General features: G+C 47.6%; 5 protein-coding genes across 13 annotated transcripts in view; 1 reads left to right on the top strand and 4 right to left on the bottom strand.

Annotated features, from left to right (window-relative positions):
* Positions 1-27,662, bottom strand: part of LOC118594502 (solute carrier family 22 member 19-like) — a 703,508-nt gene that overhangs the window by 261,924 nt on the left and 413,922 nt on the right. The window lies entirely within an intron of this gene.
* On the top strand, positions 85-1,585 carry Tmem223 (transmembrane protein 223). The gene is made up of 2 exons (XM_036204652.1): positions 85-400; positions 1,158-1,585. The coding sequence occupies exons 1-2, from the start codon at positions 97-99 to the stop codon at positions 1,448-1,450; spliced, it is 597 nt and encodes a 198-aa protein (XP_036060545.1). The 5' UTR covers positions 85-96; the 3' UTR covers positions 1,451-1,585.
* On the bottom strand, positions 1,639-3,716 carry Tmem179b (transmembrane protein 179B). Its single transcript, XM_036204640.1, has 5 exons — positions 3,585-3,716; positions 2,592-2,779; positions 2,376-2,510; positions 2,176-2,254; positions 1,639-1,986 (listed from the first exon to the last, which is right to left on the bottom strand). The coding sequence occupies exons 1-5, from the start codon at positions 3,678-3,680 to the stop codon at positions 1,825-1,827; spliced, it is 660 nt and encodes a 219-aa protein (XP_036060533.1). The 5' UTR covers positions 3,681-3,716; the 3' UTR covers positions 1,639-1,824.
* On the bottom strand, positions 3,741-16,276 carry Taf6l (TATA-box binding protein associated factor 6 like). Of its 6 annotated transcripts, none has more exons than XM_036204350.1 (12): positions 15,774-16,274; positions 14,679-14,735; positions 12,948-13,107; positions 12,279-12,365; positions 11,756-11,906; positions 11,576-11,626; positions 10,982-11,076; positions 7,821-7,895; positions 7,479-7,699; positions 7,065-7,197; positions 4,646-4,774; positions 3,741-4,549 (listed from the first exon to the last, which is right to left on the bottom strand). In XM_036204350.1, exons 2-12 carry the CDS (start codon positions 14,684-14,686, stop codon positions 3,779-3,781), a joined length of 1,881 nt encoding a protein of 626 aa, XP_036060243.1. In that variant the 5' UTR covers positions 14,687-14,735; positions 15,774-16,274; the 3' UTR covers positions 3,741-3,778. The 6 variants fall into 6 exon arrangements, with proteins under 6 accessions (XP_036060243.1, XP_036060237.1, XP_036060207.1 ...); XM_036204344.1 differs by lacking the exon at positions 15,774-16,274 and adding an exon at positions 15,567-15,765; XM_036204314.1 differs by having other exon boundaries at positions 3,741-4,774; positions 15,774-16,276.
* Polr2g (RNA polymerase II subunit G) lies at positions 21,120-26,803 on the bottom strand. Of its 3 annotated transcripts, none has more exons than XM_036204696.1 (8): positions 26,701-26,798; positions 26,468-26,577; positions 25,553-25,637; positions 22,484-22,534; positions 22,308-22,373; positions 22,154-22,225; positions 21,558-21,591; positions 21,120-21,339 (listed from the first exon to the last, which is right to left on the bottom strand). In XM_036204696.1, exons 1-8 carry the CDS (start codon positions 26,710-26,712, stop codon positions 21,326-21,328), a joined length of 444 nt encoding a protein of 147 aa, XP_036060589.1. In that variant the 5' UTR covers positions 26,713-26,798; the 3' UTR covers positions 21,120-21,325. The 3 variants fall into 3 exon arrangements, with proteins under 3 accessions (XP_036060589.1, XP_036060569.1, XP_036060578.1); XM_036204676.1 differs by having other exon boundaries at positions 25,478-25,637; XM_036204685.1 differs by lacking the exon at positions 22,154-22,225 and having other exon boundaries at positions 25,478-25,637; positions 26,701-26,803.

The following is a 27,662-nucleotide window of genomic DNA, read 5'->3' on the forward strand; positions in this document are numbered from 1 at the left end:
TTGGTGTCCCATTACTGGCCTGGTTCCTAAATGCAGGAGGGGTGGGGGAGTGCGTCGTGACAGGAAGTCCCGCCCCACAGACGGAAGTGTTCCGCTATGGCGGCGCCCTGGCGGCGGTGGGTCAGCGGGCTGTTGTCTGTACTGCCGTCCCACCCTGTGTACCGGCCTTTGCAAAATGGGGTCCCACGGGATGTGCTGCTCTTCCAGCATGAACGGGGCCGCTTCTTTGCCATCCTTGGACTGTTTTGCGCCGGCCAGGGCATCTTCTGGACCTCCCTGGCTATTGCAGCCTTGTCCCGACCTCTGATCCGGGTTCCTGCCGAGGCTCCAAACCGGGGCTCCACGGACCTGCGCTCTGCACTCTGGCGCTACGGGCTAGCTGTTGGTTGCGGCACGATGGGTAAGGGCATGGGCTCCTGGTTGCCGTGGGGCTGTGAGCACAAAACTCAATGAAGGGTCCCCAATCCTCTTGGATGAGCAGAAATGTAGTGGTATACTCGGTATAGGTGTGATGGCAACTAAGTCATTGAGTGCCTTGCTCCCCAATTCCCTACCCCCACCTCGCACACCATAGGCCAAGATCTGCCCCTCACTCTGGCCATGAGCAGGCTACTGAAGCCACGGGCCCACTCCTTTAACAACGGAGCTGGCCATCTGTAAAAATGTTAGTATTGCTCAGTTTGTAGAGTGCTTGTCTAAGTAGCATGCAGCATTGGGTTCAGCCCCTAACACTGCATAAATGGTACGTGGTGGCACCCAAATGTAATACTAGCATTTATATAGTAGAGGCAGGAAGATCACAAATTCACAAGTTCATTGTTATTGAACCTATAGCAAGCTTGTGGCCAGCATGGATTAAAAGACCGTCTTTTTTTTTTTTTTTTCCTTTTTCTTTTTTCAAGACAGGGTTTCTGTGTAGCTCTGGCTGTCCTGGAACTTAGAGATCCTCCTGATTCTGCCTTCAGAGTACTCAGATTAAAGGTGTGCACCACCACCAATTACACACACACCTCCCCTTTTTTTTAGTGATGGGTTTAGAGTTAGGAACACACAATTCTGTAAGTGCTCAAAACTGTTACTGCCATTGCAGCAATGTGACTGTGCTCTAAAGGAGGTCTGTCTGCATAACCCTTTACCCCACTTTGCTTCTCCTGCAGGAGCCTTGGTCCTTGGTGCTGGTCTTCTCTACTCTGTCCGATCTGTGCGTTCGGTCATGCTCCTTGCAGGAGGGCAGCAGGTGATGCTTACCACTTATGCCCCCTTTGGCTTGGGAACCCGTTTCACAGTTCCTTTGAACCAGGTTTCCTGTATGGCCCACAGAGCTGAAGTTCCTGCCATGTTGCCTCTGAAGATCAAAGGCCGACGCTTCTACTTCCTTTTGGACAAAGCTGGACATTTCCCCAACACTCAACTCTTTGACAACACTGTGGGTGCCTATCGGAGCCTGTGAAATGTGACTTGCCCTCTCAGAGGAGGATGCAAACCCTAGGGATGAAGAGACAACCCAGAGCAATGAAAAGGCCCCAGGATTCACTAACAGCCAATAAATCTGTGTTCTAAAGGGCCGGCTGCTCTTAAGCCATCATCCTGTCTTCTCTCCCATCCATTTGCTTTAACATCAAGAACTCTATACCATGATGAAGAAAAGTAATATATTATTTTGGTACAAAAAATGTTAAGGTGAAAAGGTGGAGGGGCCTATTCTAATGTTTCCCTCCTGGAGGGAAACATTCTCAGCATAAACAGGGCTGCATTGAGTGAGGCAAGACCAGTAAAAGCACTTGGGCATGGAGGTTTTGGCCGCAGAAAGCCCTCGAGCATTCTTCAGGTGTGAGATGGGCGCTGCCCAACAAGAGCGTCGGTCTCAGAGCCCCACTCTGGGCCACCCTGCTCCTGGGGCCGGTATGGGGTGGCTTCAGACTTGCACTGCATGAACTGGAGCATCAAGACCAGACACCACAAGACCAGATTCACCCAAGAAGAGGTCTGTGAGAGAAAACAGGAGTGTGAGGAAGGAAGCCATCTCCAATCCAGTCCCACCCACACAATATCCTCTGTTCAGAATCAGGTGACAAGCCCATGGCTACTTTGAGCTTTAAACTGAATTACAGGCAAGCATATTTTACATGGTGAACACTCTTAGATATTTAATCTTAGTATATCCCTTTGTCTCACTTCAGCATTTTGTAGATTAGAGTAAAACTGCACAGCAGTTCCAGGGGGTGTCCATGAGATTTTCTGGGCTTCAGAGCAACTGTGAGATAAAGAGAGTTGTGAGAAAGGGGGCCAAAGGATGGGGTAAGAATGGGAACTTACATGATTTGTCCCTACAGAGGGAGATAATCCCTGCCAGGCTTCCCTCCCTTTCCCATTACCTAATTGTATGGTTCAAGGAGATGATGGAATTGCAGAGAGAATTGGTGCCAAATCGAAGTATACAGGCAGACACTAAGACCAGGAAGATGGCTATAGCTGAGATGGCCAGAGCAATTCGGAGCCCTATAGAACCTCTGAGGGAGAGAAAACAAGCTTGGGCTCAGATGGGACTCATCTCACCTTGGCCCCTTGTCCTTAGTAGGGCAATCAGTCACCTGTGAGAGTCCTCGATGCAGCTGCTGTAGACCCAGAAGAGGAGAAGCAGAAGGCAGTAGAGGGCCAAGAGGCCTGAAGCCCCAGCTACGAAGTAGCAGAGGGAAGAGGCTGAGGGACTTGACAAGACCAGAGAGGAGCCATTGAGGGCTGCCACACCATACAAGGGACAGCTACCACCGAAGGAGCCCTGTGGAGAGAAGCTGTTGAGTCCTTGGTGGTTCAGTGCCCTGAGATGCAGGTTACTGCCAAATGTTAGGGCTAGTTCCCAAATTAGGAGAGACTGATGTGGATCTGCTGGGAGCCAAGTCTGCAGGGCCCAGAGGGTCAGAAAGTTCAGTGGGTTATAATATAAAGAACTCAAGAGAAGCCCGGCAGTGGTGGTGCACGCCTTTCATTTCAGCACCCAGGAGGCAGAGGCAGGTGGACCTGTTAGTTCCAGGCCAGCCTGGCCTACAGAGGGAGTGCCAGGACTACACAGAAACCCTGTGTGGGGGAAGGGGGGACGACCCCCCAGAGAAATCACAAGCTTCCACCCTTCCCTGTGAGCAGAGTAAACCCTGACCTCGTGTGCCCTTTAACAGGCAGCTCTTCTAGTCTGTAAAAGAAGGCGTCGTAGACTCCTATAGTGACTCAAAGTACTCTTACCAAGACTGCCCCGCAGTAGTGAACCGTAAATGTACGTAGGTGTATACGTTTCCTTATTTCACACACACCGCATTACAATCAGGCGGTACCTGATCACCTCCACCACACTACGTTTTCGGGGTTTTTTGGGCACAAATGTTTCTATTAGATGGATGCAGACTGGGCCTGTGTCTTGGCACCCAAGTAAGCCTATGCAGCAGTTAACAACGCTGGAAGACGCTCTGCGTGTCTAGCTCCTTCGGCAGGGAAACAACTTTGGAACTGACTTCTCAGCCCCGAGGCCCGGTGGAGCTACCGCGGCCAGTCCCGACACTCGACCCCAAGACTAGCCCGCCCCGCAGCCGCACCTGGGTCCTAGTCAGTGCCGCGGCCGCCACGGCCCCGCATAGGAAGGCGGCAGCAAATAGCGCGAGCTCAACTCGCTGCGACCAGCGTAGCGCCATGGCGCCCAGGCCACCAGGAAGCCAACCGCCCAGGCCCCGCCCACGAGCACAGACACGTCACTTCCTGGTGCGGGTTTATTCTCGGCGGGCCGGCGGCCTCACAGTGGCAAGTACAGGGAATAGTCCGAGAGCGCCCAGCGGCGAGCCGGGCGGCCGGTGCGGCCGATCATGGGCAGCTTCTGCACGTAGCGGGACGCCGGGCTGGGTCCGTAGGGCGCGGGAAAAGCAGTCTGGAAGAGGCGCCCGCGGCAGCGCCGCCCGGCCTGACGCCCAGCGATGATAAATCGGAAGTGCGGGGCCCCGCGGGGCGCAAAGCGGCTCTTCTGGAAGACGTCTCGCATTCCCGCGCCAGGACTCTGCTGACGAGGAGCGCCCCGCGCCCGGTGCACGCGCGGCAGCGGCCTGCTCTCCGAGGCGGCGGCGGCGGCGGCTGCCGCGGGGCCCCCGCCCAGAGGGCTCTCGTCCCCCTGCGGGCTCACCACGGCGCTGGCGGTCAGCTGCGGCATCTTCCGCACCGAGTCCGGGGCAGCCACTGGCTCCTTCTTGTCTCCGGGTGGGCGCGGGGTCGTGGGCGCGGGCTGGCCAGTGCCGAAGCGAGTGGCCAGGCTGTCACCGAAGAAGGCGTACAGCTCCCGGTAGATGTCTGCCAGGGTCAAGGAAGAAGGGTCCTCTGGCCCGGCGCCTCCTGGCGGCAGGGAGAGACCAGACCCAAAGCCTGCCTCGGCGCCGCCCCCCGGAGGAGACTCTTGGAGGAGAAGGCTGTCCCAAGGCAGGTCCTCCGCGGCACGGCGGCACCCTCTCCCGCCGAGACCACAGCGGCTGGGCTCTGCGGCCTGGGCTTTCATCTTCAGTAGTCGCTCGACGGCCACCTGCACACAGAGAGCTAGAAGGAACCTGGGCCAGCAGGCACCTCCGAAGGAAACCTGCTGAGCTCCTGTGATAGGGGAGCCGGGCTGCCCACTCACCAGAATAGCTCCATAGACTTTGTGCCCATCCGCTTTGACCTGGGCATTAGACACCGAGTAGTCATCCAGCACCGCCTGCAAGTTTGTCCAGTAAGTGGGCAGATGTGGGTACAGGACTCGTTCTACTGCCTAGAAGGGAAAAAAGGATGCAGTAAGCAACCTCGGCCCATATGCCTTCTTGAGGGCCCTTTCCCACAAGACCCACTCCGATTGTTGTTGGGGCCCAGTCCTCAATTTCCTCACTGAAATATCCAACATTTCTCTGGGATCTACTGTATGTACAAGCTTTTGGTAGGCATGAGGCATAAAAAGAAACCAAACACTGGCAATATAAAAAGACCCATTTCTGGCACTTAAACTGGGCTAATAAGACCTAATTAAATCATTACGACATAAAAACTGTTTGTAGACTGTTTGTGAATACAATCAGCAGGAAAGTACTGTTCTTAATGAGAAACAGGAGCTGAGTTCAGGCCACACACACACACACAATCAAGAAACCTTGTTGTTGAAATGATTTGCAGGGAGCCCAGACCAGGTCTTGAATTCCTGAGAATTCCCTTTCTTTAGCTTCCCAAGTTCTGGGATTATAGGCAGTGTACTACCACACATGGTTTTAATTGTGCAGGTTTGGTTGGTTGGTTGGTTGGTTGTTGTTGTTGTTTTTAGTTTTTCAAGACAGGGTTTCTCTGTAGTTTTGGAGCCTGTCCTGGATCTTGCTCTGTAGACCAGGCTGGCCTCGAACTCACAGAGATCTGCCTGGCTCTGCCTCTGGAGTGCTAGGATTAAAGGCGTGTGCCGCCACCACCCAGCCCGATTGTACAGTTTTAAACTGAGTAGTTATCTGGAGGGAAGCAATTAAGACTAAACAAAAACTATTCCAGTGGGATTTGACATGTAAGGTAGACCTGGATCACTCATCCACAGAGCATTTGAAAATGCTGACCACCTGTCAAATTCCAAGGGAAAATGTTACTGACACAAAGAAATAGGGATTACATTTTAAGTAACTGTGACTACAAAAGACACTGAAACATTTTGCTAAAATTACAGACATCAATATACACTCAGAAAAGTGATCACAAACATATAAATCAGCAAGATTTTGAGGTGCAGGTCTGTAACCCTAGCATTCCCAAGTCTGATTCCAAGTTTGAGACCAGCCTGGGCTTCACTTTAAGTCCCTGTTTTAAACAAAAACAGCTCATGCCTAGGGGGTGGGGGGAGGACAGAAAAAGCAGTTGGATCTCTGACTCCATGAGGCTAGCCTGGTCCACAGAGCAAGTTCCAGTACAGCTAGGGAAACCCTGCTTACAAAAACCAGTAAGGGGCTGGAAAGATATCTCAACAGTTAAGAGAACTGGTTGCTCTTTCAGAGGACCTGGGTTCACACAGGCAAGCAGGCAAAACAGCAATGCACATAAAAAAATTTTAAAAATAAAATCATTTTTTAAAAAGCCAATAATAATAATAAACAAAAAAGCATTGAGGGCCCAGCAGGATGGTTCATTGTGTAAGGGCACATGCTGTACAAGCCCAGTGATCCTGAACCAGGTAGAGTTAAAAGAGAGAACTGAGCAGCTTACAGCCTGCCTGCCCTGGGATATTTTCCTTTTAAACTCTAGTAAGATTGTCTTTGAGCTTAGAGCACACTATAGCAGCATCACAGCAAGCATCTGGGAAGAAACAGAACAAAAAGGGGTGGGGTGGGAGGTGGGGGCAGCACCTGCCAAGTGGGAACAAGACCCAGGGTCTGACAGCCAGAACTGCAAAATAAAAGTGTGTTGGTTCTCCTTAGGGCAGTTGTGAAAGCACCCTAAGAGATTGTGAGGACGTTAAAAAAAAAAAAAGGAAATATTACTTAATATTTCTCTAAAACTTAGAAATAATGTAAATTCAAAATGAACAGAATTATTCCAAGTACCAAAGAGCGGCTCATTGACCAGGCATATTAACAGGATCTAGGCACACGATCGTCTGGAGATTTCTACGGTGCTAAACTTCCGCTCACTATAAAATATGCAATTAAAAAATAAACAACAAAAACTGAAGCCGAGTATGGTGTCTGAGGCAGGAGGATCAAAAATTGAAGGCCAGTATGGACTACAAAACAAGCACTGTGTCAAACAAAAAACCCAAAGAGAAAGGGAGAGAAACAAAGAAATTGAAGGTATTTCCCAACATGGTGTTATGGAATGGGCAAGAATTCATACTATAAAGACCTCCAAGCAGGAATTCTAAAGGGATGACTCATTTACATATAATCGGTCAAGGTATACAATAAACCTGGCCTAATCAAGGTCTCAACACATGACCGCACCAAACACACATCACTTTTATAATAAAATATACATGAATGCTATTTTTCCAACACACATGGCAACTCTCAAAGATCTATGAGAAAAGCCAGGGTCCTCACCTTCCAGCCTACAGCATGCAGCCCTACCACAGCCCCATAGTGAGAACAGAGAGGCCGCACAGGGTCTGTCAGGACCTTCTGCAGGGAGAGTAGAATCTGTTGATAAAGGCCACTTACAAGGTCCCCGTGAGTCCTGTGGAAGCGACAAGCAGGAAAGGGAATAAGGTACTGCACAGAGTCGAGCATTTGTAAGGCACTCTGGGACAGACTGCCAGGCTTGACTGGCCCAGAAGCCAAGGGACAAAAAGACTAGTATCTTGGTATATTTGTAATTGTACCACGACATGCCAGCTAGGGAGCTCTAAGATTCTACACTCAACATTCAATCTCCAAGCCAGAGGCTTCCGACAGTTAGTTCCCTACTACAACCCAGATGACTGTGTAAGCTATCCCACCCTTGAGCCCAGTGGCTACCAGAAGATGTGGCTGAGTAGAAGAGCAGCCCCATCCCGAAGAGTCCAGTGGTCGTTCAAAGGGTTGATGGAGGCGGCCAATGGCTCCAAGACACAGTAGAGCACACTGCCCACCAGAGATCGGACATAGGGCCCCAAGCAGAGGTGTGGGTTCCGCATCAAGCTCCGAGCCACCTGCAGTAGTCGGTGCAGCTGCTCCAGGTCGTGGCTTACAGATTTTACCTGTTGGTAAACATGGGCTGCTTAGGGAGACATGGAGAGACAGGGGCCTGCCATTCTGACAGCATCTGCTGGGAGCCCTAACCACTGCGAGGTCATCTTCACCACAAAGTTGGTCACTTACCCCACTGACCACATAAACAAAGTAAGGCAGGAGGGCCGCAATCTTGGAGTTTGTCTGCAGGTCCTGGAGGGCGACCTGAAAGGAATCGTCTCTATAAAAAGAGCCACCATTCCGGAGGGTGGGTTAACACTGTACCCATGTGTTAGGTTAAAGGTCCATGCCCCGATGCAGAAATTCCATCAGTTTCAACCTACAGAAACCCACTGACAGACAAGAACAATACTGTGTTCATAAAAAAGTAGACACATGCTAGGTGTGACACACGAGGCATACAAGAACACCAGTCTGAAGCCAGTCTGGGGCGGGGCATCGAGACTGTCCAGTTTGGTAAAAGCACATGTTGCACAAGCCCGTCCACCTCAGTTCAAATCCCAGAAACCATGTAAAGAGCAAAGAGAAGTGACTCCACAACTGTTCTCTTCCTTCACACATGTGCCAGAGCATGTACAAGTTGTGAGCACACAACAATAGTGAAAGTGAATATAATCTGTCTAACTTGTTTTTGTTTTGACATATGGTCTGATATGTCCCCCGATGGCCTTTAACTGATTATATAACTGAGGGGGATAACCTTGAATTTCAGATACCCCTGCCTCCCATTTCCTAAGTACTAGAATTATGGCTGTTCACCACCATGCCTAGTTTATCCAACGTACTTTTAACTAAGAAAAAGCTGTAGGTTAGGCTTGGTGGCTAAGGCCTGTAACCGCTACATTTTAAAAGCAGAGACATAAAGACTGCTGCAAATTTCCAAAGAAGACTGCTCAAAAATCCAAAAGAAAAAAAAAAGAAAAACCAAATACATACATACATACATACATACTGGTATTACATCTTTTTGGGTTTTGTTTGTTTGTTTGTATTTCCAGACAGGGTTTCTCTGTGTAGCTTTGGAGCTTGTCCTGGAACTCACTCAGTAAATCACACAGATCCCCCTGCCTGCCTCTGCCTCCTGAGTGCTGGGATTAAAAGTGTGTGCCACCACCACCCGGCCAGCAGAAGACATTTATTACAGTAAAAACCTTAAGTCAGGGGTGGAGAGATGGCTAAGTAGTTAAGAGCACTTGCTGTTCTTGCAGGGGACAGAGTTTAGTTCCCAGCACCACATAACAGCTTACTACTATCCAGTTCTAAGGGACACAACGCCCTTTTCCGACTTCCATGGGCACTAAACAAAAATGACCCACTTACTTAAGTACATGCAGGCAAAATACTAGACACATAAAATAAGAAATAAATAATTCAGCCAAGCAGTGGTGGCGCATGTCTTTAGTCCCAGCACTCAGAAGGCAGAGGCAGGCGGATCGCTGTGAGTTCAAAGCCAGTCTGGTCTACAGAGGGAGTTCACAGAGAACTACAAGGCTACACAGAGAAACCCTGTCTTGAAAAACCCAAAATAAATATATAAATTAAAATAAGATAATTCTTTAAAATATTAAAAAGCAACCGAGTAGTGGAACACACCTTTAATCATAGCACTAGAGGCAGAGGCAGGAGGATCTCATTAGTTCTAGGCCAGTCTGGTCTCTAGAGCTAGTTCTAGGACAACCAAGGTTACACAAAGAAACCCTGTCTCAAAACAGACAATCAAACAAAAAGCAAATAATCCTAGAGCTCTGGGGAAGTAGGAAGGCAGATATCTGAGTTTATGGTCAGCCAAGTCTTCATAGAGAGTTCCAGGCCATCCAGGGCTACATAGAGAGACCCTGTCTCAAAAATATATAAACCAAACAAACAAAGAAAACCACCTCATCCATAAACTGCTACGACATGGACATGCCAAACCCTTTAAAGATCTGAAATTGTTGGCAGGGCGGTGGTGGCGCACACCTTTAATCCCAGCAGAGGCAGGCGGATCTCTGCGAGTTCAAGGCCAACCTGGTCTCCAAAGGGAGTTCCAGGAAAGGCATAAATAAAGCTACACCGAGAAACCCTGTCTCAAAAAACCAAAAAAGAAAAAAAAAAAAGGTCTGCAATTGTAAAGAGGCTTAGCTCCCAGGCACACAGCTGCTACCCTTAGGTGACTAAGAAGCAAAGCAAGAGCTAAGTTTTTATTTCCTTTTGTTCTCTGCAGAGTGAGATAGGGTCTTATAAAGTAGCCCACAGCCCGGCCTCAAACTTGCAATCTTCCTACCAGTGCTGAGATTACAGGCCCACACTACCACAACTGCTTCTGTGTTATCTGTTTTACAGTGTTGGGACTTCCGATCCAGGCCCTTGAACACGCTATCAATGCATGACTAGCCTAGTAGTCAAGTCAAGGGAACAATGCTGGCAATGTTCTAAGTGAAATAGCAGCCCGATATGTGAGAGTGGGGGGAATCTCAACTGTCACACAGAACAGTCACACCACAGCCTCGTCTGATTGTGGACAGGACAGGAAAGACCTCGGATGGTGTCCAGAGGCTAAAGCAATAGTAGCAGGAACCAGCGCAGAACTACATCTACAGAGCAGAACTGGCTGGGCACCTGTGGGCACCGGGCCTGGACATCTACTTCTCCTCCCCTTATCAAGTCCAGACAAACAAATGCCTCGATGAGCATGAGGGCGCACACCTGTAATCCCAGCACTCAGGAGACAGAGGCAGGTGGATCTCTGAGTTCAAGGCCAGCCTGGTCTACAGAGCGAGTTCCAGGACAGGCTCCAAAGCTACAGAGAAACCCTGTCTCAAAAACAAAACAAAACAAAACAAAGCCAAGCGGTGGTGGCACACATCCGTAATCCCAGCACTCAGGAGGCAGAGGCAGGTGGGTCTCTGTGAGTTCAAGGCCAGCCTGGTCTACAGAGCGAGTTCCAGGACAGGCTCCAAAGCTACCCAGAGAAACCCTGTCTCAAAAAAACCAAAAACTAAAAAATTAAAAAAAAAAAAAAAAAAAAAACCACACATGCACACACACAAACAAATAAAATAAAATAAATGCCTCATTTGGCTCCAGATCAATAGATGCCTCAAAAAATGGGACTGCAGAATGAAGGTATAAGAACACCATCATCAGAAGTTACACACACACACACACACATATACACACACACACACACCACTAGAGAATGGGTTCCACCACAGTAACCAGTTCATCTATAGAGGGCAAGAGCTAGACAACTGGAAATACTTCACACGGATTTAAAACTTGGACGTCATGCCCAGTCAGCTCTGAGTCACCTTCATCAGCTGTGGATCATCCCCCAGGACAGCCCGTGTCACTTGCTGGTAATATTTGAGAAGGTCATCTGTCAGTGAGGACACTGCACTGGGCACTGTGAGAAGACAGGAAGAAGTGGTCACAGATGGAGGGACAGCCTTCTCCAGGCTTCCTCAGCCTGCCACCCTACAACCAGCACACCCACCCACATGGAAGCCAATCAAGCAGAACATGCAGGCAAAGCTGCTCCAGCTGCCCTCTCACCAGGCAGGCTCCACACGTCTCCACTCTCTCTACCCCACCCACCCCCTGCCACAGATTCCTGCTCAGTTCTCAAGCTCCCATTGTACAGGACTCAGGCTCTCTGAAACTCTGCCCAGCATACCCCAGAAGTACTTCTTAGGGACCTCAGAATACAGCACATACTTCTGTCTTGGCCTCCAACATAAATTATGAATGGTAACGGGTCTGGGTTCTGCCTCTGGACAAGGGCATGTGTTCCTTTAGAACACAGCAGGCATCTGTAAATGCTTGGCAGACGCAGACCCAAAGGCACAGAGGCCCTCACTCTTACAGAGCTCTTCCAGACAGCCATTCCCCACTTTGCCATCTACCTGATCCTTGAGGTGCCAGGTTTCCTTTGCCATCCAGATAGGAGACATGAACTAAAATCAAGGGAAAGAGATGGATGTCAGTTGGGATTTTGGCCCTTCAAATTTCCTAAAAGTTGGCCCATCAGTACCACCAGACCACCCAGTTCCTGTCCCAACCCCAAGAAGGCCCCTAGCAGCCACCTCTGACAGCCGTCTCGGCACAGCCCTTGGGGATGTTGGTGGCCAGTGCCAGCTCCACCAGGTTTACTTCTCGGTCCTCTGGAAAGTAGAGTTCACCCTCCCTTGCAGGACGCAAGGGCAGTGCCTCCTGGGACCCGTAGCCACACACAGCCTGAGGAGAAAGTATTAGCAAGCAGGGTGACTGGACATAATTAACAACAATAAAAAGCTGAAGCATCCAGAATGATGTCAGACCATGGCAAAAGAAAGGCACTATAATATGGTTCCCTTATTTTTGCCTATCACAACTCCTGAACAAAGGTTCTGTAGTTTCTTACCATCCTTCATGCTGTATTTTACATTTAAAATGTTATTAACTGGAACTGAGTGTCAGCCCACTATACATAGTGAGATTCTGCCTCAAAAAACTCATATTCCTTTGGTCTGGGTCCATCGCCTGACCTGCTGCGCTGTGTGTATGTCTCATGCCACAGCACACTGCCAGCCCTGATGTGAACAGGTGAGGTGGCCTCACCCCACTTACCTCCACACTGCTCCACCTCAGAGCCCTGTTGAAGTCCTCTACTGTCAGCTTCCTCCGTCTGGTGTGTTTCATGAACTGAGAACTATTCTGGAGGAACAGAAGCCAGAGTTAGGAAGCAGGGAGCAGGTGCGGAAACCCCCAAAGGAAATGGGTTAGACTGAACAGACAAAGAGGACTCGACGCCAGCAATCAGAAAGCCTGTATCTCCAGCTCAGCCTCTGTAATGTAAAACTTTCGAATGTCACGCCCCAGCTGTGTGCCTCAGTGTCTCTTGTGCGGAGTGTCACAATCCACCCATTCTGCCTAGACAGCAGGACATTGTAAAGAAGTGCCATAAGAAAGTGCTCAGCTAGTGTTTTCTTTTCTAGACATCTGACTAGAAAGGGACTTTGTTGTTGTTGTTTGGTTTTTCAAGACAAAGTTTCTCTGTGTAGCCCTAGCTGTCCAGGAACTCGCTCTGTAGATCTGGCCTTGAACTCAGAGATCCACTTGCCTCTGCCTCCCAAGTGCTGAGATTAAAGGCATGAGCCACCATCGCCTGGCTTAGAAAAGGCCTTGACAGTCTCCTAACCTCAAAGCACAAGGGACCTAACATACATTTGTTGAACAAGTCAGCATGCGAGGAGGTGAGAGGAAGGTCAAGGGAGAAGGGAACCGAGAGCATCATACCTGTGTGGCCTCCCTGAGACGGTAGCATACATCTTCAGCGAGCAGAGCCGCCACCTCATCACTCAGCTCCAGCCCTGTGCTCTCTGCCATGAGCCGAACGGACTCCCGAGGGATCTCCACAAACCTCCGCTCTTCTCTCTCTGACATGGCCCCAGTGGAGCTAGGAGCAGAAACAAAAGGAAGGGTTGCAAAAGCTGTCCAATATCTCTAGGATTCCCCCAAGCACAAGTCAAGCGAGACCTTTCCAATGGCACCTGCTCCTCTCGCTCAACATTCCACAAACAGGGATCTTAGAGGCTCAACAAAGCCCAAGCCAAGATGACCCACCCAGGCATGCTCCCAGGACTCCGGCAAGGATTGGTGACTCTTTATCTCTAAAACCAATGGGCAACCCGTGGAAACCCCATCACCCTCCTCCCAGTGGTCCCCTGTTGCTTTTGGAAAACGGAACAAAACTGGCCCATGCTGGAAAGGCTATACACAAGCCATTTTATGGTAAAATTATAAGGCAGTTTTTCCTTTGGACTGTACTGAATTATTTTTGCTTTTGAATAATATAGCATTTCAAAAGTAAAGGCCACTGTCAAAAGAACATGAAGGGTAATTTGGAGGGTTTCAGCATTGGACTTCCAAGTTGCACAGTTGTTCCATGAGTCTAGAAACCAGAGGAAGAACTGGAAGAAAAATTAAACTGGAGAGTTGGTCACATGCCAATGAGTTTTGAAGCTCATAGAAATGGATGCTATTATCTCAAGATAGACATAAGAGAGTATGGGGGAGTCTAGGTTGTGTCTGCAAAACCTCTTCCTGCTTCTTCCCTTGTGTTCTGCGAGTCTACCCATGGCCACCTTTCATTTCTGTGTTTCAGGGCCTCAGTACATCCTGTTCTTCTGTCTGACACCCTCCCTTCCTTGTTCCCCTCCCCAAATCTCTTTGACTCAGTGATCAATCTCTACTCCCCTTCAGGTCACTGTTCCAATGTAACCTGCTCAGGGAGCTCTTCCCAGACTGTGTAAATGTCCCCGTCACTTGTCTTTAAAGCAGTTCTGAGGCAGGAGCATGGATGGTTCAAAGCCCACCTAGACTATGAAGCGAATTCAAGGTTACCCTAACAACTCAGACTATCTCAAACTAAAATGTAAAAGGAAGGCCGGAGCTGAAGTGGTGGTGCACACCTTTAATTCCAGCATTCAGGAGGCAGAGGCAGGTGGATCTGAGTTTGAAGCCAGCCTGGTCTACAGAGCAAATTCTAGGACGGCCAAGGTCACATAGAAACCCTGTCTCAAGAAAAAAAAAATTAAAAATAAGTAAATAAATGAAATTTTTTTTAAAAAAAAGGCTCAAGATACACCTCAGTCATAAAGAGCTCTCCTAACATGTGTGAGCCTTAGGTTCAAACAGTCTGTAACTACACAAACGCAAACCTTTTGTGTATATGTGTTTGCAGAGTTCATACCAGAAGACAACCTTGAGTATCATTCCTCCTGGGGAGCTGTCTACTTTGCTTTTTGAGACAGGGTCTCTCACTAGAACCTGAGGTCCACAGTTTAGGTTAGGCTGGCTGGTCAGCAAGCTCCAGGGACCTGCCTATCTTGGTATGCCCAGGGCTGGGTTACAAGCTCACTACACACAGCTTTTTACCATCATTCCCATTGATTTTAAAGGGGTGCTGAGGATCAGCATGTGGTCTCCAGTAGACTGTAAGCTGTGCACCATAATCTGTATGCTCACCTTTGCATCCCAAGCGTCCAGCAGGGTCAGCACATACTACACCCTAATTAACACTTGCTGAAAAGAGAAAGAACAGTTATTCTTCATTTGTTTTTGAGTCAAAGCCTGTCTATTATTTAGTCCTGGAACTCGCTCTGTAGACCAAGTTGGCCTCAAACTCAGAGATCCACCTGCCTCTGCCTCCTGAATGCTGGGATTAAAGGTGTGCGCCACCACTCCTGGCCTAGAACTGCTATTTTTCTTTTTTTTTAAAGATTTATTTTTATGTGCATTGGCATTTTGTCTGCATGTATGCCAGATCTCCTTGAGCTGGAGTTACAGAGAGTTGTGAGCTGCCATGTGGGTGCTGGGAATTGAACCTGGGTCCTCTAGAAGAGCAGCCAGTGCTCTTAACCACTGAGCCATCTCTCCAGCACAGCTATTTCTCTAAGTACATAAATATCTGTGGCTTCCAGCTAGCAACACTCTCACCTCATCCTATCCTCATTAACAAGATATACAGTATACATTTTGTCCATTTCACAAAGCCACGAGTGTCCATGACCATTGAGTAATTAGATGGCAGGGACTAGAACCCTTGTTGTAAATTAACTCGGGATACTGTATTTTACAACCAGCAGGCTTGGATTTGAACTAGGCCTGGCTTCATAGCCAAGGATTTGGAGTCCCACCATCAGACTACCACTGGATGAGTACGCTTCAGTTTTCCCATCTGTGAAATGGAAGCACCCATTCTTGTGGAGAGCCAGGAAGGAGTTTCTCCATTTTTTGTCCCCCTATGGAGACCTCACAAAGTCCGGTCTGTGCCCAGGGTCTACCACTCCTCAGTCTCCTGTCCTGCACATTCTCAGTTCCAAGTCTCTCTAACCAGGAAGCGTGGGAACCGACCTCCAAGGGCCGCTGGGTTGCGCATCCTCCGACCCACCTTCCTTCATCCATCCCAGATCCAGAGGGCGTGGGGAGGAGTGGGGAGGTCAAGGGTTACGGAACTTGTGTCACGTGCTCGGCGAAGGGGGCGGGCTCTCGCGGGCTCCGAGGCTGGTGAGCAGCCCACCGCGGGACGCGAAGCCCTGGGCCCCGGGAGGGCCTGCTCACCTGCGGACTCCGGCGTTGCAAGGGCGCCTGCCGAGGAGGCGGCGGCTGCTTCCACTCACCGGCTCACGCTAATTCCCTCTCTCGGAGCCCAGGCTCCGCCCTCAATACGCGGAGCCAATCGGTGGCCGTCTACGGAGATCCCCGCCCACCAATAGGCATCCCACCTCAGGATTGGTCAGTGTGAAAGAGCGGTGAAGGCACCGAGGCGTCGTTGGTCACGTGAGTGGCGCTTCTTAAAGCAACAGCTCCTGTTGGTTGGCTAGCAGGTGGTTTGCACTGAATTAACGTATTCTCCGGAGAGATAGTCCTCGTTCCCTTGAGCCTGCTATTCCAGAGCTAACAAGTTTTTTGGATCATCGTGAAGCTTTTGGTGCCTGACTTAGCTTTCCTCTGCAACCTAATCTCTCCCAACGGCAGCTGCTACTATCCCCGTCCCAGAAGAATAGAAGGGGTTCCCAGGAGCTGTTCCCTGTGGACAGAAGAGACTTCTGGCCCCGTGTATTGGTGCACACCTTCAATCTCAGCACTGGGGAGGCAGAAGCAGGAGGATTTTTGTGAGTTCGAGGCCAGCCTAGTCTACACAGTGACTCTGAAGCCAGCCAGGGGGTACATCTCTCTCCCTCTCTCTCTCTCTCTCTCCCTCTCTCTGGTTTTTCAAGACAAGGTTTCTTTTGTGTAGCCCTGGCTGTCCTGGAATTAGCTATGTAGACCGGGCTGGCCAATCTCTTTTTTAAATACCAATCAAAATCCTAAACATGCTTGCCCTGGCACTCTGGACATTCTTGCTTTCTCTGAAGATGCTCCCACCCCCAAATTTGCAGCAGCATACCAACCTCTGTTACTAAACCAGCCAGTTCTGTGGTTTGGGAGGGGGCGCTGGGTTTTGGTTTTTTTGAGACAGGGATGCTCTGTGTAATAGCCCTAGCTTTCCTGGAACTCCATTTGTATACCAAGCTGGCCTTGAACTCACAGAAATCTGCCTGCCTCTGTCCCACACCATTGCTGGGATCAAGGTGTACCACCTCTCACAGCCAGCCAGCTTTTTTCCAAAAAGGGTATGGCTGTCTTTTTTCCTCCTGCACATCATCTTCCAGCAGCTGCAGAAATTTAGTTTGTCTGCCCTGGTGTTTTTCTCTCAAAACTTTAATGAAAGAAAGCATCCAGCAAAGTTGGAGGTTGAACTTTTTAAGAATCATGTATATGAGTGGAAGGCAGAGGGCACACACATGCCACTTCAAGCATGTGGGGTCAACTGACTTTCCAGAGTTGTTTCTCTTCTGTCTTGCTGTTCTGGGCAATGTAGTCCAAGCAAACTGGTCCCAAGCTTCTGGGTGTCCAGTCTCACCTTCCATCTCACTGTAAGGGTGCTGGGATTTCAGCTGTGAGCCCCTACAGCCAGCTTTATGATTATTTTGTTTTTAATGGGGGGAGGTTTGGTTTTTTTAAAACAGGGTGTTACTATGTACCTGTCTGCCCTAGAATTCACTGTGTAAACCAGGCTGGCCTTAAACTCGTAGGCCTGTTTCTGCCTCCAGAGTACAGGGATCAGAGATGGGTGTCACCACACCTCATTCTAGTTTCTGATCTCTTAAAACAAAACAAAACAAAATTGCCAGGTGGTGGTGGAGCACGCCTTTAATCCCAGCACTCCAATGGCAGAGGCGGGCAGATCTCGGTAAGTTTGAGGCTAGCCTGATCTACAAAGCGAGTTCCAGGACAGCCGCGGCTACACAGAGAAACCCTGTCTTGAAAAACAAACAAACAAAACAAGTTTTAGAAAAAAACTTGTGTGTGTGTGCATGCCCTTGCCAATCAGAGGACAACTGCAGGAGTTGGTCCACCATGTAGGGACCAAGAGTTGAACTCAGGCTGTCAGGCTATGGAACAAGCTCTTGTACTTGTTCCTCTCACTGTCTCAGCAGTCCTGTGACTGCTGGGTACAGTTCACTGGGTAGCGTGCTTGTCTACTACTTGCAGGACATAAACTGGCTGAAGTGATACACACCTGTAATGTGAGGCGAGAGTGGGAGAATCACAAGTTCAGTACTGTCCTCAGCTACATATCAAGTTAACCTGAAATACAGGAGCCGTCAGAAAGCAAAATACATTTTATTTATTTACTGCAGTTCAGGTGATCAAATGTACAGCTTTACATCTGCTAGGCAAATGTTCTACCACTAAACAACATCCTCAGCACTCTATTTTTTTTTTTTTTTTTTTTTTTTTTTTGCCAGAGCTGAGGACCGAACCCAGGGCCTTGTGCTTGGGGCACTCTACCACTGAGCTAAATCCCCAACCCCAAAAGTGGGCTTTTTGTTTGTTTGTTTGTTTGTTTTTGGAGACAGGGTTTCTCTGTGTAGCTTTGCACTTTTCCTGGAACTTACTCTGTAGACCAGGCTGGACTCGAACTCACAGAGATCCACCTGTCTCTGCCTCCTGAGTGCTGAGATTAAAGGTGTGCAACACCACCGCCTGGCCCTCAGCACTCTATTAAAGAATTACTTTAATTAAAAAACTTTTTAATGTTTTATATGTTTTGCCTGCACGTATGTCTGTGCACCATGTGTGTGCCTGGTACCTGAGGAAGTCAAAAGAGGACATCAGATCCCCTGGGACTGGAGTTATGTGTCATCAGTGGGTGCTGAGAATGAACAACTCTGGAAGAGCAAATACTCTTCACAGCTGAGCCATCTCTCCAACCCCAAGATTTATGTATTGTTGATGTTATTTATGTGTGTGTGTGTGTGTGCACATGAGTGCAGGTTGTGCTTAAGGAAGCCAGAGAACTCAGATCCTTTGGGGATGGAATAACAACAGGTGGTCAGAAGCAGCTAACATGGTGTTGGGTTTGGTTTGGTTTGGTTTGGTTTTGGGTTTTTGGTTTTTTTGAGACAAGGTTTCTCCGTGTAGTTTTGGTGCCTGTCCTGGATCTCGCTCAGTAGACCAGGCTGGCCTTGAACTCACAGAGATCCACCTGGTTCTGCCTCCCAAGTGCTGGGATTAAAGGCATGCGCCACTGCTGCCCAGCCAACATGGTCCTGTGCAAGATCAACAAGAGCTCTTAACCACTTGGGCCATCTCTCCATCCCTTATTTTTTAATTCCAGAAGGGAGATTCCTGAATGAGAACAGGGATGTACACATCTACACCTCTTCCCTTCAGGATTCAATACTGCTGCTGCTGCTTGGAAAAGAAAATCCTTTGGGACTAAGCTGTGAAAGCCAGATGGATGGAACTGGGGTTGCCATGGCAACTCCACCTGAGACTCCTGACCCTGCTGAGTCTCTCCCAGTTATATTGATATTCAGTGTGGTTTCCATACTTGAACACTGAAGTGTCTGTCCATCTATGAAAGTGGAGCCATTCCCGAAAGCACTGGCTGATACCACTCACATTTTTTTTAAAAGATTTATTTATTTATTATGAATACAGTATTCTACCTGCATGTGTCCCTGCAGGCCAGAATAGGGCACCAGATCTCATTACAAGTGGTTGTGAGCCACCATGTGGTTGCTGGGAATTGAGCTCAGGACTTCTGGAAGAGCAAACAGTGCTCTTAACCACTGAGCCATCTATCTCTCCAGCCCACTGCTCACATTTATATATCTAGATAACTATTGGCCACTTGAAGGCAAGAGAGGATGGAGGAAGGTCCAAGGCTGTCAGGGCAATATCAGATTTAGTGAGGCTATATATAATCTGCCTGGAGTTTATTTGCTCCCAACTGGAATAGAGGCTCGGGAATGCAGTAATGAGATCCACATTTACCACAGAAAAAAGGTGACTACTGTGGATGCCATCTGGGATGGATCACTGCTGAGCCATTCTGTCCTCAGAACAAAGCTACTTTGGCATTAAAGGGGACCTGAGCTCAGGATAAGGGCCCTGCTGCCTCGAGAACCAGTTAACCTTAACAAGCCCTTGCTATACTTTACCTTAAGGTATCCTGATACTATACAGAGAATTCTACCCTTTAATGATCAGATTTACACTTTCACAAGTTTGGCCCCTCTTGGGCCAGTTCCAACAGCAGGCATCCCACACTGTAAAAGTTAGTCCTCGGCTATGCTATGTCATGTCGCCTAACCAAGTAAGAGGCCCCCACAGGTGTCCTACCAGATGAGACCTAAGAAATTTCCATTAAACCCTATAAAGAGCCTTTCATCTCTCCCTCTCTCTTCAGTTAACACTGGGGACACATTATGTCAGGTACAACCCTTGAATCACCCCGACCCACCACCCCCACTTTGGTGGTATTTCTCATTAAATCTTCCATTTCTATCAGTCTGGTCTTTGGTGAATTCATTCAGTCAATGCGTTACTGGGCAGCCAACATGGTCCCCAGCACAGAATCATCCTGAGATCCACTTCCTCTGCCTCCCAAGTGCTAGGATTAATGGTGTGTGCCACCCCTGCCCCAAAAACATTGTTTCTAAGCACGCCCTGTTTATAGTCCCTTTTTAGATGACCTTGTTTACCCAACTGAAACATTTGACATTACTGTTTTTCTTCAAACATCTGGAAATCACCTCTCCTATCCAAGCATCATCATGGTCATGAGATTCAATATTGATTGTATCTTGGATCCATTCCTCCAAGGGTGCTGATCTTTTGCCTTTAACAAGCTAAGTATCCTTTTGCATTGTGCATTAGCATTTTCAAAAGCCAGAAATTCAATTATTTGTCTAATTTCTGAATTTGTTATCGTTCTTTTTACTGATGAAGTCAATCATTTTTTTTTTTTTTTTTTTTGGTTTTTGTTTTTCGAGACAGGGTTTCTCTGTGTAGCATTGCGCCTTTCCTGGAACTCATTTGGTAGCCCAGGCTGGCCTCGAACTCACAGAGATCCACCTGGAGCTGCCTCCCAAGTGCTGGGATTACAGGCGTCTGCCACCACCACCCGGCCAGTACCTTTCTTTTACCATGTTCTGACATCATTCTGGATGCTTCAGCTTTTTATAAATTTATTTGTTTTTTATTGTTGTTGTTATTATGATTATGATTATTAAGATAGGGTCTCACTGTGTAGTCCTAGCTAGCCTGGAACTCTTGTAGATGTGATTGTCTCTGCCTCCCTAGAGCCGATATTAAAGGCTTGAGTTACCACACCCAGCAGCATCAGCTCTTTAGTTTCTGAACCTCAACCAATTAACATTGGGGCCATATTATGTAAGATGCAATCCTTGAGCAACTGGCCCCACAGCCCTTAAAATAAACCAGGAATGACCTTGTACACCCACAGTCCTTACACTTGGAACTCAAAGCCAGCCTATGATACACAGCAGTACAAGTGCTAGCACAGGTTATGAGAACCCATCTCAAAAGCAAATAAATAACAAGACAACATTTCCATGAGAGCCAAAGACCTTTTATAGTTAGAACACAGACTAAAGGTCTGACAGCACAGCCAGCTGGAAGAAGCACACGCAGTCTTCTGGGGACAAGGGACCTTCCTTGCCTAACAGTGGCCACACTGAACTTCCAGACAATGTACCAAGCAGGAAAGTCACGTTCTCTAAATCAGGACCAAACAAGGCTGGAGGCTCCCTTGCTCAGCTCACGAGTCCTATAAAACCAGGCAAGACATTATCAATTAGATACCAAGCTCTCCGCAGAAAGACCGGAGAGACAGATTTCCCACGCTAAGGACATACGTCTTGGACTTTCAAGAGAATAGGATGAGAATGTTTTATGTCTCTAACATAACATTAAATCTTACAGTCATCCCCTGTCCTGCACACCCTTCTTCAGAGCATAGTCCCAGCACCCATGTCAGACACTCACCCAGGTAATCATCCATCAGAGAGCCAATGGCAAACTGTAAGAAGGTAAGAAGGGAGGTGAGGTCAAGACAAACAAGGATATTCTCTACCCACCCCACCCCCATTCCAAGCCTTCTGTCATCCATCCCCTTTTCATGGAAAAAGAATAGCACATAAACCCCAAACAACTGTGGATGGCAAGAAATCAACACCTCTTGGGCCAGTGAGATGGCTCAGATGGTAAAAGCTGCAGGAGCCTGATGACCTGGGTCCCATCCCCAGGACCCACAGCAGCAGGAGAGAACCTGAAAGCTGACTGTCACACTGTGGTGAGTGTGTGTATTCACACACGCCCACATAAATAATGAAACTTAAAATCAACAGCTCTCAGTTCGAAATGATGGTACTGGCCTATTTATAAGCCTACCACTTGGAAAATAATAACCATAATCATAACAACCATACCACTTGCAAAACGGAGGCAGGAGGATCATGAGTTCCAGGCCAGTTTGGGCTATATCATCAAGACACTGTCTCAAAATCAACCAAACAAGCAACCAAACAAATAACGGCTCCAGGCCTGGCCAGTACAGGCAAGAAGTCAGGCAAGAGACTCACAATGTCATTCTTGTCCACACGTGTCCCCACAATCTTCAAGCGGATCTCATCATCCTGCTGAATCACAATGTCCTGTGGAATGGACAGGACCATGTACTCAAGCATACTCAGGCCCAGAGTCTCAGCATGTCTTGTCTGTTTCCCTCTCACTCACCTCATCCATTGTCTTGTAACAAGGGGGGTTGGAGTTTGGATCGAACTCCATCTCTGATGGGATGGACTAGAAGGAGATTGACAGGATTAGCACTTCACACGATTTGTCAATAGAAGATAGTAGACAGTCATGAATGGTGTCTCTTCCTTGGCCTTACCCAGTATGCCCAGACTTACATGTCTAGAGATGAAGCAAGACATGGGCCCAATTTCTGTGAAAAGTCCAACCTAGGAGGAAAATGAACGATCACACTTCAGAGGCTTTCAGGGACGAATTTTCCCACCTTTATCTCATTTCTAATCTTTCTATTCATGTCTCCTAACAGTCTGAATTGTAGCATTTGTGTTCATTTCTCTTTCTCACTATAACCTTCCATTTCTTTACGTAAGAAGTCTTTCTGTCTCACCAGCCAGCTCCCAAAGAATCACACAGAGGCTTATTATTGCTTAGGAAAGCTTGGCTTGAGCTTAGGTTTTTTTGGTTTTTTTTTTTTTTGGTTTTGGTTTTTGGAGACAGAATTTCTCTGTGCTAACAGTCCTGGCTGCCCTGGAACTCACTTTATAGACCATGCTGGCCTTGAGCTCAGAAATCTGCCTGCCTCTGCCTCCCAAGTGCTGGGATTAAAGGTGTACACCACCACTACTCAGCTGCATAGGCTTGTTTTTAACTAGCTCTTATAACTTAACCCATTTCTATTAATCTACATTTTACCATGTGGCTTTTTACCTTTCTTTCATTCTATATGTCTGACTCCCTCCCTGTCTTGTTGGTGTCTTGCTGGCATAATTCATGTGCCTACATCCTCCTCCTCTTTTCTCTCCCCAGAAATCCCACCTATCTCTCCTGCCTAGCTATTGGCTGTTTAGCCTTTTATTATAACAATCACAGCAATACATCTTTACATTTTTATTTTATTTTTTTATTATTTTTGTGTTTAAGTATTTTGCCTGCTTGCAGTGCCCATGTAGGGGAGAAGAGGGTATTGGATACTGTGGAATTGGAGTTACAGAAGATTGTGAGCCAGTATGTGGGTGCTGGAAATCAAACCCAGGTCCTCTAGAACAGCCATCAGTGCTCTAAACCACTAAGCTATAATCCTTAGCTTTTAAAAAACTTAACTTTTGTTTTTGTTTTGTTTCGTTTTGGTTTTTTTCCGACAGGGTTTCTCTGTGTAGCTTTGTACCTTTCCTGGAACTCACTGTGTAGACTGTAAAACTCACAGAGATCCTCCTGAGTGCTGGGATTAAAGGCATGCGCCACCACCGCCTGGCTTAAAAAACTTAACTTTTAAGTTTAAGACAGGGTATCACTAACTTATACTAGCTAGCCTTGTATTTAATTTATAACCCATATCAGCCTTGAACTTGTGACCCCTGTTTCAGCCTCCTAGTAGAGAGGGTTACAGGCTAACATTAAGACAGAATTTTACAAGGTTACTGGGGATCAGAACTCGGGTCCTTATGCTTGCAGAAGAAGCACTTTACTCATGGAACAATATTCCAGATTCACATTTGTTTGAGATAGTCTCAACTCTATAGCCCAGGCTGGATTAAAACTTGCATCAATAATAGTACTGCAGCTTTCCAACAGTTAGGATTAGAGGCTTAAAACACCATAGCAGGCTTTCTAGCCTTACCTTTTATTTTAAAAAGAGCTGGGGAGGGGCTGGAGAGATAGCTTAGCAGTTAAGAGCACTGGCTGCTCTTTCAGAGGTGCTGAGTTCAATTCCCAGCACCTGCATGCACCCACATGATGGCTCACAACCATCTGTAATGAGATCTAGAACCATCTACTAGCATGCAGACAGACATGCAGACAGAACACAGTATACATAATAAATTAATAAATCTATTAAAGAAAAAAAAAAGCTGGGCAGAGAGCTGAAGCAATGACTCAAGTGATTGAGAGCACTCGGCGTTCTTCCAATGGATCCAGGTTCGATTCCCAGAACCCACCCCTTAGGAGCTTACAACCTTCTGTTAACTCCAGTTCCATGAGATCCAACACCCTCTTCTAGCTTTCATGTGTTCCACAGACATACATGCAAACAAAACACACATACACATTTAAAAAAAAAAAACAAAGCAACACTAACAAAAAAATGGGCATGGTGACACAAGCCTTTAATCCCATTACTTGGGAGGCTGAGACAGACAAATTTCTATATGTTTGAAGCCAGCCTGATCCACAAAGTGAGTTCCTGGCCAGCCAGGGTTAAATAGTGAGACCTTGTTTAAAAGAAAACAAAAACAAAAACAAAAAAACCTAAAGCAAACAAACAAACGAATAAAGTCTTAGGGTTTGAGGACTTAGCTCAGTGGTAGAGTGCTGGCCTAACAAGTGTGAGGCCCCGGGTTTGATCCTCAGTTCTGGGGACAAGGAGAACGGAGAAAGAAAAAGTCAAGGGGGAGTTTGCACATTACCAGTCCACAGTAACTACTCAATAAAGACTTCTATCATAGTGTGATTACTGATGTTAACTCACAAGACCCCCAAGTTAGATGGGGAATATTACTTGATAGGTAAGGAAACCGAATGAACAGAGGGACTGAAGAGATGGCTCAACCATTAAAGGCTAAGCTAACAACTGCTGGGCAGTGGTGGCGCGCGCCTTTGATCCCAGCACTGGGAGGCAGAGGCAGGTGGATCTCTGTGAGTTCCAGGCCGGCCTGGTCTACAGAGTGAGTTCCAGGAAAGGCACAAAGCTACACGGAGAAACCCTGTCTCAAAAAAAATTAAGAATGCATAAAGCTTTTGCCGAGGACCTGAGTTCAGGTCCTAGTACCCATATCTAGGGACTCACAATCCAGCTCTAAGGGAGCCTGAAACACTAGCAGCCTCTGAATGTACCTGCATTCATGGGCATATATTCACACACAGATAAGTCACCAGTACAGATAATTAAAAATAAAACAAATCAGCTAGGCATGGTGGCTCACACCTTTAATCCCAGCACCTGGGAGGCAAAGGCAGGTGGAGCTCTGTGATTTTGAGGCCAGCCTGGTCAACAGAGTGAGTTCCAGGACAGCCAGGGTTATACAGAGAAATTCTGTCTCAATAAATGAATAAATCTTAACAACAACAAAAAACTTAAGACAATTAGTAAGTGGACTGGGGACTGTACCATGACCTTAGGAACCACCCCATAACCTTTCAATGAATGTTCTTACCTTGTTGACCTGAGTGACCACAGCATCCACCACCTCGCCTTTAAATGGCCGGAAAACAATAGCCTTGTACTTAACTGGATAAAGAACAAAACCTCGGCCTGGCTGGATCACACCAGCACCAATATTGTCGATGGTGGTGACAGCAATTACAAAGCCATACCTGCAAGAAGGATGCAGTAACACAACTACTGTATGTGAAGATCCTCTAAAGAGCCACAGCAACATCAGTCTGAGTGTGTGTGTGTGTGTGTGTGTGTGTGTGTGTGTGTGTGTGTGATGGAACCTCTGTTCAAAGAGCTCAATGGCCAAGAGAAAGACAGAACACAGATCAGTACATGTAAGTGCAAATGACACTCTCGTAATTGTACAATAAATGTCCAAGAAGGGCCAGATGTGCTGACATACACCTATTAGGAGAATTGTTCTGAGTTGCAGGCTAGCCTGAGACAACACGGTGAACAGGTCTTAAAACGGCAATGGGCTGGAGAGATAGCTCAGCGGTTAAGAGCATTGGCTGCTCTCCCAGAGGTCCTCAGTTCAATTCTCAGCAACCGTATGGTGGCTCACAACCATCTACAACGAGATCTGGTGCCATCTTCTGGTATGCAGGCATATATGTAAACTCTACCTAACAAATAAATCTTTAAAACAAAGAATACAAACGAGGTTGTGGTGACGACTGAAGCCTGTAATTCCAACACCGAGAGGCAGGCAGATCTCTGAGTTAGAGGCCAGCCTGGTCTACACAGTGAGGCTATCACAAAAGCCAAAAACATTTGTATAACTGTCTAAGCACACATTAAGGATGGAATTTTGTTATCCAACTTTGCAGAGGGCCCAAAGGCTGCCACAGGTGCCTGGAAGGGTTTAAAGGTTCCTCAGAATGAGTGACAGGCCCTGAGAGAGAGAGAAGGAGGACTTGGGTAGGGGTTACAGGCTAGGGTCATTGTCCGTGTATTCAGCAGACAACACCGTGGACGCGACACTCACTTCCCAGTGCAGGTCCCCTCCACCTCGGTGAAAAGCTTCTGCTTCACCGTGTTGAGTAAATTGGGACCGAAGTAGCGTGGGTGCAGCAGGATCTCGTGCTCCAGGGAAATCTGCAGAGAAAGGGAGATGGAGACTCGGCCACACGCATTGAAAACAAGAGGTGACTAGTCGGTCCTTCCCGGTCTCCAGGCTCCTCCTGCCCCTGCCCTCGCCGCCACCCGCGTCCAGCTCACGTGATAAAACATCTTCCGCAGAAGTCGGGATCTCAGGGCCCCGAACTCCGCATTCACCAGCCTCACCGGAAGCACTTGTAGATGCCAGGGTCGCTTCCGCGGATCTGATTGAATCATCGCGTCATGGGCGGAGATCCAGGAAGCCCCGCCCCTCAAGCCTGCCTATCTGAGCTCACAAGTCCCACCTACATAGAGCTAGTTCCAGGACAGCTAGAACTACACAGAGAAACACTGTCTGGAAAAACCAACCAACCAGACAAACAAACAAACAAAAAGATAGTTTATTATAGGCCTGGCTTGGTGCCGCACCCCCTTAAACCCAGCAGAGGCAGACATATTTCTATGAGTTCGAGGCTAGCCTGGAGTACACAGAGTTCCAGGACAACCAGGGCTGTGTAGGTAAACCCTGACTCATAAAACAATAACAAAAAAATTCATTATTAAAGAAAGATGAAACAAAGTGCTAAAAAAAAAAAAAAAAAAAAAAAAAAAGCAAAAGTTCCAGGACAGCCAGCCAGTCAGTGCTACACAGAAAAACCCTGTCTCAAAAAAAAAAAAAAAAAAAAAAGTGTATTCATTCAGCAAATATTTGAAGACTTATTTACTTATTTATTGGTTTTTGTTATTTTTAGTTTTTCGAGGAAGGGTTTCTCTGTGTAACAGTCCCGGCTCTCCTGGAACTCTCTTTGTAGACCAGGCTGGCTTCGAACACTCCGAGATCTGCCTATCTCTGCCTCCAAGTGCTAAAAGCATGCGTCATCACTGCCCAGCTTATTTTTGGTTTTATGAGACAGGGGTTTCACTGTGTAACAGCTCTGGCTGTCCTGGAACCTGCTTTGTAGACTAGGCTGGCCTTGAACACCTGAGATCCCTGTCTCTGCTCCCAAGTGCTGGAATCAAAGACGCCGCCGCCACCACCACCTGGCTTTAAATTTTATTTTAATTGTGCAGATCTGAGAAAT

This window comes from Onychomys torridus, chromosome 1 (genome assembly GCF_903995425.1).
Source record: "Onychomys torridus chromosome 1, mOncTor1.1, whole genome shotgun sequence".
NCBI lineage: Eukaryota > Metazoa > Chordata > Mammalia > Rodentia > Cricetidae > Onychomys > Onychomys torridus.

Coding starts and splice junctions, on each gene's coding strand:
- Tmem223 (XM_036204652.1), top strand. CDS start 97: ATGGCGGCGCCCTGGCGGCGGTGGGTCAGCGGGCTGTTGTCTGTACTG. Junction 401..1,157: donor TGTTGGTTGCGGCACGATGG/GTAAGGGCATGG, acceptor CTTCTCCTGCAG/GAGCCTTGGTCCTTGGTGCT.
- Tmem179b (XM_036204640.1), bottom strand. CDS start 3,680: ATGGCGCTACGCTGGTCGCAGCGAGTTGAGCTCGCGCTATTTGCTGCC. Junction 2,511..2,591: donor TGCATCGAGGACTCTCACAG/GTGACTGATTGC, acceptor TCTCTCCCTCAG/AGGTTCTATAGGGCTCCGAA. Junction 2,255..2,375: donor TCCTTGAACCATACAATTAG/GTAATGGGAAAG, acceptor TTTATCTCACAG/TTGCTCTGAAGCCCAGAAAA.
- Taf6l (XM_036204314.1), bottom strand. Junction 11,627..11,755: donor TGCCGAGACGGCTGTCAGAG/GTGGCTGCTAGG, acceptor CCTTGATTTTAG/TTCATGTCTCCTATCTGGAT. Junction 4,775..7,064: donor TGCATGCTGTAGGCTGGAAG/GTGAGGACCCTG, acceptor TTTCCCTTCTAG/GCAGTAGAACGAGTCCTGTA.
- Polr2g (XM_036204676.1), bottom strand. Junction 22,535..25,477: donor TGGTCACTCAGGTCAACAAG/GTAAGAACATTC, acceptor TTTTCCTCCTAG/GTTGGACTTTTCACAGAAAT. Junction 22,374..22,483: donor CTTGCTTCATCTCTAGACAT/GTAAGTCTGGGC, acceptor ATCTCCTTCTAG/TCCATCCCATCAGAGATGGA.